The 13,860-nt window shown below is 38.3% G+C and overlaps 1 protein-coding gene across 4 annotated transcripts in view; it reads left to right on the top strand.

Annotated features, from left to right (window-relative positions):
• Positions 1-13,860, top strand: part of RABGAP1L (RAB GTPase activating protein 1 like) — a 274,563-nt gene that overhangs the window by 178,458 nt on the left and 82,245 nt on the right. For all 4 annotated transcript variants that reach the window (XM_075156905.1, XM_075156903.1, XM_075156906.1 and 1 more), the window contains one exon: positions 11,494-11,535. In XM_075156905.1, coding sequence (XP_075013006.1) covers positions 11,494-11,535 — 42 coding nt within the window. The remainder of the gene's footprint in view (positions 1-11,493; positions 11,536-13,860) is intronic.

Raw genomic sequence — 13,860 nt, 5'->3', positions numbered from 1 at the left:
TCTAGTTGGCCCTCATCATAGAAGGAAAGTAAAATCTGAAGACATATGGCCATAGACAGAATAAGAAAGAAACCGTTCCTTAATGGAGGACTGAAATCATTTTGTGAAGCTGTCTGTCCAGTCAGCCTCCAGAAGGAGTAACGGAGCAGTCAAAAAATAATTCTTGTCTGCATTAAATTGTTCTTTACTTTATCTCTGAACAAACAGCATGCCCGTAACTCCAGCAACTAGAAGGAGAAAAAACAGTTGCAGCTGCTAACAGTGGAATGTATTCTTCTGCAGAAAAAAAATCCTCAAAAAATCAAGAAGCCTTTGAAGTGAACTGTCTTGTGTTTTTAAAAACAAGCTTCCAGCCTTCTCATTAATTTGTCATAGATACAGATGAGTTTTAAATAGCCTTCAACTTCCTTCCTGACTGTGCTTTCTCCACATCCCTGTCCTGTCTGTCGTTGACAAAATGTTTACATCCTAAACTCTTTAATGAAAGAAAAATATTAGGGGAAGAAAAACAGTTAAAACCATTGCTGAATGGGTGCTGCCAGCTAGTCATTTCAAGGGAGCTTCTCTGGTCCCCATGAAAATATTTGAATTACGGATGAAGAATTTGAGTCAACCAAGAGTTTTTGGATGGGATTTGTCTTTTTAGTTCTTGACTGTGGCTGGAAGAGCGAAATGGGTCCTTATAGATATTCTTTAACCCTCAATCCAGAGAGGAAAAATACCTGTTGGAAATCCTGTGGTTTCGCAGCTAGCCAGGGAGGCACGTTTCCTCCCCGGGCACGCCCAGTGGAACGGTAGCACTCAACTGGGGAGTGGACCCCCTGGGCAGGAGCATATCCAGGGATGTGGAAGCCTATGAAAAATTAGTTAAATTTATGGTGGGAATGAAGTTTTATTGCGAAATCTTAAAAATCCCATCAAAGGATGTGCCATTACAGCTGAGGTCTTTTCATCATTCTCACATTAAATATGACTTGACAGAAAGAACAATTTTATTTAAATTTATAGGACTTTGGGACGTGCTGTGGCCTCTATGTGATTGAGTTCTTTTATCCTGTTGTCTTCCTCTGACCTTTTTTATTTTTAAGCTGTCTTCAGGCTGTTGAGGATGTGATTCAATGCCCTAATTACCCAGATTTCCAGTGGCCTTAGAATATTGCCTCAATAACTGTAGAGGAGAATCTGTCACCCACCCTCACCTAGGAATGAAATGTTTTTGAATTCTTTGTATTTCCTGTGACAGAAGCTTGAAGAAAATTTTGGGCTCGCAGGCAGGTACTCCACAGTGCCATGGTACATATTATAAGGTTTAATGCCTGTAATAAAAACACAAAGCTCTTGATCCAGTTGAAAGTTTTCATGTGATTATAACAAACAGCGTGTTTTTGAGCCTGGCTACGTAGATAAATTTTAACACGTCAGCATCAGCTGAAGATCTTTCTACAACGTTCCTTTTAGCTTCCTCTTTCAACTGCTTCATTTGTCTCCTCTCCTTTTGCTATTTCTGTTTGCATTGAAGAGCAACTTTGTTAATGAAATTCAGAGTTGTATTTGGACTTGTCAGTCTTATCTATCAATATGACATTATGTCATATGTCACTATGTGAGCCTGCTCTATTTTGCTGTCTCTTTTTGTTCCATTTTAAATTATTTATTTAAAGTCATGCTCAGAAATAGCGACTCATCTAGGTAAAGCGCATGTCGCTTAGATAGAGCTGTACCCAGTGCCACAACTGCACCTGGGTTATGCTACAGAATATCGGAGTTGACATTTAACTTCACTTTGCATTTTAAAATTTGCAATTTAAAATGAAAATATGTCTTTTAAAAGCACTAAATAAGTGATCTTAATTAGGCATTTAGAAGAGAAAAAAACCAAACCAGTTGGCAGACAATGTATAAGCATTTTTAAAATTTTCATGATTTTTTCTGCTTAAAAAAGGAAATACTTTAACTGGCTGTGATATATACGGTACTACCAAAACTAAAGAAGGTTCAGAGCTCAAGCTGTTATTCCATTATTAACCTGGAATTTTGAGGCACTATTGGTAACCTCCATTTTAAGTCGATCTGGCTGGTTTTGTATGCAGTTCTTGGGGACATAAAATACTTAAGGATTGTGCTTCTCTCCTTTTAAGGAGTATATAAAAAACAGTACTACATGCTGCCTTTTCTGGGCTGGTACAGATATTTGTCTATTTTAGTGTCACTAATTACATAGTCTTGTTACAAAAATTAATAGTTTGACTACTAAGCTGCTGTTCTGTGATCAAGACTGAATAGAAAGGGATGCAACTGGTTATCTATCAATTTTGAATATGAAATTATTTAATGTTTTCTAATAGAGCTAATAACAGAGAAGTGAAACTACCTTTCACAGGACCACACAGCAGCACAGTGGAAGAAGTGGGAATTGAAAGCTGGATACTGTCATTCCTTGGCCTTTATTTATCAACTATTGCATTCAGAACTTTGTATAAAATAACTTTTATAATCAGTTTTGAGAAACTATCTGTAATAATGAAGACTGATGGGTGTTTTTGAAAATCTTTTAAAATGTGAGTGACTTGGTGCTGGTAAATGAGCACCTAGTGATAGTAAAAATGTGGCACCATGTTGTGTAGATGTGCTTCCTGGGAGCGCTGCTTCATAATGAAATAATGAAAATCTTAGAAGAGTTATAACTATTGGCGCTGAAGATTTGATTTCTATTTTATGCGTGTCTTGCTGAAGAATGGATGTGCCAGGAAACACTACGCCGTATGGTATCACTCAGACGATAAGACCAGTCGTCTCTGCGTGTTAGTACTAACTGAGTAGTAGATACCATAATAGCCTGCTATTTTTTATCTGTCACTGTCAGATACTTCTGTGATGCCTTCAACAGAGTTGAGAAAGAACAGATTAACATTTTAATTTATTAAACTTCCTCAGGAATTGAGTCAGGAACAAGCCCACTTCCTCCGTAAATCTGCACTCAGATGAAATGTGAATTAAATAAAAGATTGTGTACAGTTGTTCATCTTCTGTAGATCTATAGGGGAAGAAAAATTGAACTTTTTGGAATTACCTGTTGTTGACACGTTGTCTGCATTTGTTAACCCTTCCAGTTATGAATGGTTTAATAAATCTTACAAAACAGCAGACTGGGCTTACTAGAAATACAATCTCTTTTAGTAACAGCATATTAAAAGCTAGGTTTAAATTCTAAGCAGGTATAGATCTGTGCTGAAACTGCCTGCATTATTTCAGTACTATTTACAAAAGTAAAGTCAATGTCATACATGTGAGTTGGACAAGGCTGGGGCGTGTGTGTGTGTTTGTTTTCCTTCTTCTGAATACAGGCGATTAGACTTTGGCATTTGGACTGTGTCTTTCCTCCTGTCCATTGCTCTTTGCATTATGCCTGCTGGAGAGCTAAGTCTTCTTTCTGAAGTCTTTATCAGCCATTGCTGTTTCATGCAGAGACTAGAAAGGATTTCTTTACAAGACTGCTATGACTAACTTTTAATTAATTTAAGAAGAAAACGAATAGGTTGTCTCTCAGTCTCCAGATGGAAGACTAGGATTTGAACATACATTTTCAGTGGGTAATGCTGGTTTGCTACATTCCAGCATCTGTTGACATGTCAGCCATTATAATCTTTTTTGTTGCAAAAACTTGAGGTTTGCAATGGAGTTAGCTCAGGTTTTCTGGCCGTGGATGTTTTGCTTTTATGTGTTTAGATGAGTTATTTAAATCCATACTAAAAGTAATTTTAGCGGAATTTTTCTTATGACCACAGCTGTATTCCACTGTGGGTTTTTTCCAGCACTAGAACAGAAATTAAAAAGAAAGAAGGAAGGATGTAGTATTTGTGTGTTTGATGCATGAGGAACTTTTTAAAGTTTTTGTATGCGTGTGTTTAAAACATTCAGATTATAATGATAAAGAATTTTAAGTTATTTTCAAAGTGAAGGTCATAAGAAGTATTAGGTGTTTGGATATAAAATTTCAATCAAAAGCAGAAATATTGGAGGTATGTAATGCAATGTTCTGTATTGCCACAGGGAACAGGGGAAACGTTCTATCCACTTTTAAAGCTACACAGAATTTATAATAATTCAAGCTTGGACTGAGGAGAACAGTATTTTAATAGAGTATATCTAAGAGGTTATTGGAGAGCCACAGGGTTTAACATAACCCTTTACACTACATTGTCCAGTCATTACCGTGAGCATCCATAATTTATGTATCTTCATTTCATAGCTGCAGCTTGTTTTGTCCCAAAAATAACATGTCTGGTCATAAATACTCAGCATGAGCAAAGAAAAAACAGTCTTACAACAATCTGCAATTCAAGATAACTTATGTGAACAGAAGGTACCTTTTGTTGATAAATGTTGTTGGTCCTAAAATGTTGAGGCTGCTTCAGTTTCAGAAAATGTTTTTAAGATACAGATGAAAAGTTACCGAAGATGAGGGACCCAAGTGAATGACCTGGTGTGTGCCTTCGAGGGGAGAGACATCTAACGCCATGGCACAGTATGTCTCTGGATTACTTTCCCCATTGCGACTGAAATATTTTAGCCACTTACTAGTTGATGTTCACTTGGTTGATTTTTCTAGGAATACAGTAAATTTCCATAATGCTTACTTAACACCAGTGCCATCTGCTGTATTTGAATAAGCAGTCTTGGCAGTCCTCAAAAATGCTTCAGAAATAACTGAAGGAAAGTATCACAAATGGGAGAGTGATATTCCATGAACAAATCCAGGAAGCTAAGCTAATTTGGAGATTGTTTTTAAAAAAGAGGGTAGCGCAGTCTGCCTTTGCCAAGACACTTTCCATTACTTCGTGCTTGGAATCTGAGGCCGTACTGAATTTTCTAAGTTAGTGAAATCAAAATTCGAGTGATTGTTGGAAGGGCAAAATGAATGTCAGGGTGTAGAGAGGCAAGGGCCAAGACTGTGTTGTGGCTGAGAAAGGGAGATGATGAAGAATGAAGACTGGGAAGGAGATCAGATGGAGTGTAGGGAAGCAGGACATTCATTCAACGTGGGCATGCGTTTTTCTTTGTGTTACGTGACCACGTACAGAGGGGGAAGGAGGTATGGCTCTCTGTCAAGAGATGTTCTGAACCCCTCATCTTGTCTCCTCTCAAGAAAACTGGGGTCTAGAAGATTCCTGCTCCTTTGAGCATGTCTAACAGCCATTCCCTGTTTCCGTATGAGAGCTGGAGGACCTGTCTTATCTACAGAGATAAGAGGCTTCTTTCTGTCCTCTTGTATGTATGTGATAAGGCCTTTGATGCCTAGTGTGGATTCAGGCCCCCTCCTTTGTCCCCATATTAATCAGGTTTGGAAAGAGGGAAAGGAATGTCTAAAAACCCTGTAATTTAAACCTCTGAAAACCAGAAAAGTAATGTTAGGGTACGGCTTGGTCAAGCAAATGGAGAAAGGATGCTGCTGGCCCATAACCAGCTGCCTGTGAATTAGGAACATGCCACTGCAGAAATACCCAATGTCGGGGAGCAATTTGGTATGTGGAAATGACTTAAAGTTCTGTGGCTGTAATTTTTATTCTTTGAGAACAGTCACAGAAGCTGGAGAGAAAAAAGTGCTAATCTCATAGCACTCTCTACCTTCATTCAGCCATAGCAACATCTCAGTAGCAAAATACGTGAAAATCACCCAAAACATGTAAATAGTCACTAGCACTCCTAAATCCCATTAATTTCTGTTAAAAGCAACCAACCAAACAAAATTTCATGCAAAATCATACTAATACAGGTTCATGGTTGCCCGGTAGTATTTATCGTGTTGCCTTTTCATGCTGCAAAATACAGAAAAGTGGCACATTAAGTACTGAATCCCATGGTGCCATTTTTACCATCTCCCTGGTACCTGCTTATCTAATAATTCAGTCAACTGGTTTTAATTGGGTTTCTGTATTATTCACAGCATCATAGTATCGGGATGGAAATTTCTGTATTTTCTTCCTTCTTGTGTTACAGCATTTCCTGTCGTGAGTTACTGTTGTTGGCCATGTATGTGGAGTCACTGGGGGAGGCCCAGTCTAAGAAGTCGACTATACCTCATATGTTAGCAAGATCTCTGTGTAATTCGTTTTTTCTCTTTTTCCCCCTTTAATATAGAGAGAAATAGAGTTTCTCTCTAGCTGTTTGGTAAGAAAGCTGTATCTGTTGCTTATACAAAGCTTGCTATTTTGTGTTGTGCCTTATTTGAAATGGGAGTTAACCTTTCTTCTCCTTAGTTTGAACTAGTTTGAAGCTTAGTTTTCCCTAGTCACTGACCTAGAATAAATGTACAAGCTATATAAACTATATCTGAGTAAAAGATGTTAATTAACATGCATATCCCTGCAGAGCATGCTCCAAGTCTGCATTACTTACATAGAGAAATTTGAGCTTCAGACCATATATTTATGTTGTCAGCAAAATAAATACATTTGTGACATTCCTAAAGTTTATTGTGTGCTCTCAACATATTAGAGTTGCCAAACAAATGTTTTGCTGGAAGCAATCCAAAACATAAATAGAATTTTAATTCTCCTTTAGAGTTTGTGACCCCAATTACCCTCTGTAGCTCCTTTGAAAGAGTGTGCAACTGAACACATAATTATGAAACACTTCCGAATTACGAAACAATGTCAAATTAACTTCAGTTGAATAGCTAATCTCTCTTTAAAAAAAGGAAAAATCAGTTATTAGAAAGCAGGAACAGATTAACTGGTTCTCCTGACGGCATGTCATGTGAGTCTTGAGACTTCTCAGACCTTAAGGAGGTGCTCAGTTATTTTCACGTATATCTTCTTTACCTGGTGTTGAGCTTTGGAGAGTATTCTATCAGTGTCTTCACTGTTTCCTCCTACACGTCATGCATATCTAGGAGCAAAACCACAGGTAAGGACACTAATATTAAATGAATTTTCCATATATTTTTGACGAGATTAACTTCCTTTTATTTGTGAAAATGTTGCAGAGGGCATTGCCCTATAACCAGAGGAAGGTCTGGCTTGGAGAGGGAGAGATGCTAGTATTTAATATAGCCTGCCTTCTCACAAGGCTTCTGCCAACTCCACGCTATGCTGTTGAGCTTTGCCAGTAGCAAGTGTTAGTTTGCTGCCTCCTTAACTCCCTTTTTTCTGGTCTCTGGGTAGATTTTCTGGGTCAAATGGATAGATACGCCTCCTCCCTTCTAAAGGAAGCCACGAGCATCCTTTCCGTCACAGGGATCTCATTGAGTACAAACTGGGTCCTACCAAATCAGTTCTTTACCATTCTCTGTTTGTTCTTTGTTCCCAATCTTCTTTTCAGGCCTTTTCAAAAGTCATCTTGTTTCAAAGTGCAGAGGGACTCAAAGTGAGGACTCCTCAAAGAGTTCTTCTATCTGCAGAAGGAGCCTTGGCCTCAGAGGGCATTCAGGGACTGTGAAAATCTCTCACTAGAAGAGAGTTAATATAATAAAATTTCCACTTATTTTAAGCCAGCCTTAATTTCAGCGCATATGTATCATTTCCAGTTGAAATGTTTCATTTTTACAGACTCACAAGATATAGTTTCACTGTTTTGCCCATGAGAATGTTACCTACAATCTCTGTCGGAAATTACGGTCTTTTGACATATAATTCAAGTAAGCCGATGCTTCTATGAAGGGCAATCTTAATGAGTTAAATGGTGACCTCCTGGATGGTGAGTGTCCATCCCAGCACTATCATCCCAGTAGGTGTGAAGGGTTCTTCTGCAAAACTATGCTGTTTCTTCTTGCTGTCCTGTGGAAGTCTTTGTAAAGCAGAGAACAGTCAGCGTGGCAGTCGGCAGGAGCCATAAGGAGGCTGTACGATAGCACAAACTCTAAAATTTTCCCTTTCCTAACCCTTATCTTACCATCTTGAGTGCAGAATAGTCAAGAGTTGTCTGCTTTGAGATGGGCTTGTTCCTCCTCCAAAACTCCTGAGCTTAATGAGATCTGTTAAAATGCTTTAGGCCTCTACACGAGCTTAAGAGGGTTCTTAAATAATACCTGTTGGAAAAAAGAAGATACTGTGCAGATGCTTAACTAGGCAGATAAGCCTCTAGGCTGTCATAGAAACTGCTGGCCTTCTACAAAAGGCCAGTTAAAAGCTCCTTGGAGGAGGATATCCACATGCCTCATTTCTGGGATCCTTGCCTGTGGGCTTAATGTCTGCGAGCTGTGCGGGCTGCGCACTCCTCCTTCGTCCACTCAGCAGCAGCAAAGCCTCTCAGGTTGGAAAAACAAGAGAGTGGCTGCATAATTGAGAAGCGATATGACATGATGATAAGCCCCTAACCATTCCTGTGCTCTTGTAACAGTTCTTGTTTAGTAATAGTGTACATTTTTAGTTTTGACTGTTGTATATTAAAAACCACAAGTGTTTAGGTAATTGTGAACAACTTTCACATTTGCAAATTTTTTAAATATTAAGATGAGATCTGCATGATATTAAAGCATTTATTTCCAAATGCCTAGTTAAACATATGACCTTTGGTTTTAAAAAGTAATTATCCAAAGCTTATTTCATATGGGCTCCCTTCTCTTTCCCCCTGTGGATGATTTGTATGTACTTTCATGTTTCCATTATAAAATTGCTGGAGGGATATTGCTGGCAATGATTTATATGTCTGGTGCACATTGGTATTTTTGGTCCTTCTTCTAAAATAGATGGAGAAGTTTAAGCTGAATCTTATAAATCAGTGTGTGGTAAATGAAGTAGGATTTTAAATAAGAAATTGTGGAAAAATGAGCTGAGCCTTCTTTTTCATAATCATAATCATTAAACTTGGCTATGTCAGAATAGTCTTGCATGCATTAGGAAAAAATAACTCAAGTATGTAGATCAGTGGTTATAAAATCTGTTGTTAAAATGGGTGGGTAAGGCACTGCATTTGAAATCTAAAGCATCTTGCTGTAAATCCAAACATGAGTAGAAGCCTTCCTGTAGGTTGCCAGATGGCACCTCAGTTCGCTCAGCTGTCAAGGGCTGCATTAGTCCTTCAGGTCCAGCAAGTCCAAGCATGAAACTGCAGCAATTGATGCCTCAGGTCTAAAATGCTGCCTTCATTTGGGAGTTTCCTCTCCCTTTGGGGAAAGAGGAAGGTGCAGATGGTTTTCTGTTGCCAGGAGTAGTGGAGTGCCGTATACAAAGGTTTTAAGTCCTTTTGGTGTTCTGATTTTAGAGTGCTTGTGTGTTGAACAGGTTATCTCAGGTAACATGAGGGAGTCTGTGAGCTGCTCCTTGCCCGGGCCTAGAAAAAGAGCTGGGAATTTGCAAGGCAGGAGGAAACCTATTTTTGCTGCATTTGCTATCCATGTGAAGAGTGATCATATAAGAGGAATACCAGGAGAGAGTTTTGAGTAGTTTGAATTCAAGAACAATGAGAGTTTCAGGCAGATCAGAAAAAAAAATTTAGAGAATAAATAAAAACTGGTTTGGTTTTCTTTTTGGTTTTTTTTTGGTAGTGCCAGAAAATACACAGGACACTAATTCCTCAGTAATCCAACAATTAGACATAATACTCCTACTCATAACATAACAGAATCTGATCAATCAGTTAGTTAAGAAGAAAACACAATGTTTGTGATGGCTTGTAGTTATGCCTCTCATTTATAGATTGTATGTTCGTATCAAATCCTCTCTGTTAGGAAATAGAAGTTGTTACTATCATGACTGTGTGGAATGAACTGTTGACTTCAGATTAATACTTGGAATAAAACTGGGAGTACTGTGAACTTATGTTACTGCTGCTGGTGCTCTAGTATTATCAGTGTCACGACTGAAATTCACAGCCAGACATTTTTTGTATGAAAGAGAAGTATAAAAAGCAAAATAACTGTTGTTGTACTTGAAATATTTGTTATCCCATATGGAAAAAGGGTTTCCTATTAATGAAGCATGGTTCAGTCCTGCTACAATTGTGACCTCTAGTGGAAAAAAGTCAGTTTGTTATCATACTGATTATGCATCGAATTGCAATTCACAGGGTGTTGCAATATTCATTAAGTCTAATGCCGTAGCATTTCCAAGACTCATTAAAGGTAAAATCGCTTCCAGGCACCATACTATCCATGTGAAAAAATACAATTCTTTCCAAGAATGCCCCTGAAAAGTCTCTGCAGATTTTTATAAAAGCTAATTTTTATAAAAATATGGTCTCAGGCTTTCAGGAGGAGGCTTGGAAAAATACTCAATTGCAGAAGCAGAAATTTCTTGGAGAAGGTTCCCTTATAAAAAGTCCTGTTGTTATCCCACAACAATATGTATTGCAGTGACAGCATTACTTGTGTGCAAATCTGTTGAGATGTTTTTAGATGTCAGCTCTGAAAGACATTACAAGAAAAGATTTATCATGCCATTAAACAAGCAGACAAGAAGATTTGTAAAATATAATCTAGGAAATCAGTCTGAACACAAAGTACATAGTACAGCAAATGAGAATTGCATATGGTATTTTTCAGATTTGGATGAACACAAAGCTATTTATAATCTTAAATAATCAAGATATGTGAGCTACAGACAGGCGAGTCTCTTCCATCAGCAGAGGCAACGTCTGCGCTGCCAGCAAGGCTGTCGACTTGGGTCCTCTGGCCGGAGCTGCCCTGGCTAGTTTTGCAGGCAGGACCGCGAGAGTAGTTTCAGTTAGGCTGCTCCAAAGGAGCCTCATTCAGGGTCTGTGGTCACCTTCCCCTGGGAAAATCTCAAGGTCTTGACTGTCAAAATAAAAAGATGTTGAACAAAAGGGGAGGAGTGGTATGTCTTATTTTTGTATACAACGCAAGTGGAAATATAGCCTTTTTCGCCCCTCTATAGTCAGTGGAGTGGTTTTTATTTTCTTTGATTTTTAAATAATCGGACATTGTCATTATATTATTTACTGAATGAATGTCTGTACACTTGTATTCCCAGCTTTTGCAAACCAGAAAGCAGGCTATTTGATACAGACATCAATTTGCTTAGCCATGAAATAGTTTTGATTTTTGGCTGATAATAGAAAAAAGGTGTATTCTGTACTTGTAGGGGTTTTTTGTTTTATTTTGGGTTTTTTACAGTTTGAGCATGAAAGATTATACATGATTAATCATAGCTAAGCTCAGTTACTTGGCAAAAAATCCTGTCAACTAGAATATTTATTGCATTTTCTTGATACCCTGCTTGTTACAATATTCTGCACTGTTCATGAAAAGCAGCATTGACAGGTACTGAGACGGTGGAGGGATATCTTGTCACATCCATAGCACCTGACAAATTGAACAGTGAGGTTCCAAAAGCTCCCAAGAGCCGTCATCTTCCCCAGCCGGGATTTGGAAACTGCCTTGGGGCTTTAATGATGAACTTTGAAGTGTAGCAGGGAAAAGGGAAGCATTCCCTAGAGATTTGCAGCATCTAGTTACGATGCTACGTAGTGATAAGTAATAGAGAGGAGAGATTTGTATGCTGGGACTGATTGAAGTTTTTTTTTTCTTTTTTTCAGGGTATGAACATAATTTTCCACGTAGCCTTGGCTCTCTTAAAGGTAAGTCATTGATAAGAAGGGTTTTTTTTAAATTTTATTAAACTGTATGGAATATTTTCTTAGCTTAATGTGTCATGTCTAAGGGAACAATAATAGTGGGACTTCTGGAGGAGGGAACGGAGGAGAAATATCATCCATTTGGGCAGAGATGTCTTCAAAATTGTCCTTACGGTAGATCTGTTTTTATTAAACTTAATCATATCATAAAGTTCCTGGAACAAGGAGTGCAGTCTAAGAATTTAAATGTCTTGTGTAATTACTATTAAGAAAACAATTCTGATTCATTTTACAGTGTATTTATTTTGTGGCTGGGTTCTTTCATATAATTATTCAAGAAACATGTGATTGAATATTATTTGGTATCAAATATATTTGTAATGTCAAGAAAGGAATGGAAGTCTCTTATAATATGGGGAACTTCTGTCTTCGGCTTGGACACAGAATTTGTAGGTAAAGCATTGGCCCTTTTGATGCCAGCGAGATAGCTCAAAGTTAACTTACATTAACCTTCACAAGTTGGCACTAGTTCACATCCAGTCCACATGCAGGCACGTGGTATGGAATTTGTAATGCCACCTTTGAATCCAAATGGTATTCCCATCAAATAATTTAGGCTGAAGCTCAGGGTAGAACAGCCTGTCATTCCTAACACGGCCACCCCACAACGTGGACACAGGCTAGTACCTTTTGACTGTTGCTAGTCCTCTAGTGTGTTTTCCTTAGCGTTTACGTAGAAAGGGCAAACGGCTACTAGTTGAGCTATTCAGTAAAGAGTAATTCTCAGAGACTCAACTTCTGCGGCACAAAGTCCTACAGCAAAAGTGCTCCACACCAGGAATAAATATATGCTGCTGCTGTGAAGAGAGCAACTGGAGATACCAAAACACATATATTTTCACTTGAGGTCGGGTAACTTGGGTGAAATACTGCAGTGTAGGTATGAGATAGTATGTAGCATTATGGTAAGGAAATGTCCAAAATAACTTGTGTTTTACACTAACGCAGTTAACGTGTCAAATGGTAGTGTGACTTTCTACGTGAGTATATGTATTAAACGAAGTCGCCGATAAACAGGAAATTTGTTTAATGTACATTTCCAGGGAAGTGCTCCTACACAAATCTAAATTTGTAAAAAGGGGGGAGGGAAGTGTGTGCTCTTTTCTTCCTGATTCGTATTTTATTTGCAACTCTGGGGGCTTGTTAATTTTCTGGTTTTTAAGGCCAGTATGGATAAAGGGAAATCTAGTAGGTTATGGCATGTTAGATGGTAAAGGAAGTGAAAGCAAGCATCCAGGCGACACCCAACAGGTATGCTGCCATAGTAGTAGGAACAGGTTCTGGAAAGAGGTCGAGATACCAGCTTATGGATCTTAAAACTGAGGAAGAAAGAAAAGGAGGAGTGTTTGCACTGGGCTGAAAATGGCTGGCAAGGTCTTCAGGAAAGGAGAACTTTGTTCAGTTCGGTTATGAAGGATGGCTTTGAGACCATGGGTGTTTTCCTTACGCTCCCTGCTGCTGCTAGTGGGAATGGTTCAGCTGAGGTTAACAGCAGAACAACTGTTTAGAAAATGTGATAATGTTGGAAAGGACTAAAATCCTTAACTCACAGCTGTCATACTGCAAAGAGGGCATTTTTGTGTGTTGAATAATTAGCCCAATTTCTTTTAGCAGAAAGTGCTCAGTCTTTTCATTTTATGTATATTCCACAACATGCTGCTTATCCAATTGAACATTTCTCTTTGGCTGTTCCAGAAGAGGAAAATTCAAGAAAGTATTTTGTTAGTCTTATTATAAGTGTTTTCTGAGTTTTAAGAGTTGGTTTTAATTCTGCTTATAGCAGTTCTTCTTTTATATATATATGCAGTATGCTGTATCTGCCTGTTCTGGCAGTAACAGGCTCTAAATGGTAAGGGAGGTGTTATCCTGAGAAAGTGTTTCTATATTGCAGCCAAAAACAAGTACAAAGAAAATACAGGTAAGTAAGATAAGGTTCTAAGTCAGAAACACTCACATGAGAGCACAGTTCCACAGTGGTACCAAGATGGAGCTGGTGATTATATACAATTGAATTAGCATATGATTTGCTTTCAGCAGGAATTGCTGTTCTGTTAGGGAAGAAAATAATTTTGTACTCTGAGACCTGAAGTAATTTTTTTCCTGTTCAAATGTGTTCGTAATCTTTCCTAATCATTAGAAACAAAGCAGTTTAGCATACCGGTCTTCTTAAGTTACAGAAACTGAATGTGCGTGCTGCAGAACAACCACTTTAAAAACTGTGTGTTTCTAAGGTCTTGTTTCTCTCTGATTGTGAAGCGAATGAAAACA

Source organism: Calonectris borealis, chromosome 8 (genome assembly GCF_964195595.1).
Source record: "Calonectris borealis chromosome 8, bCalBor7.hap1.2, whole genome shotgun sequence".
NCBI classification, from domain to species: domain Eukaryota; kingdom Metazoa; phylum Chordata; class Aves; order Procellariiformes; family Procellariidae; genus Calonectris; species Calonectris borealis.
This window is presented reverse-complemented; position numbering and strand designations above follow the sequence as displayed.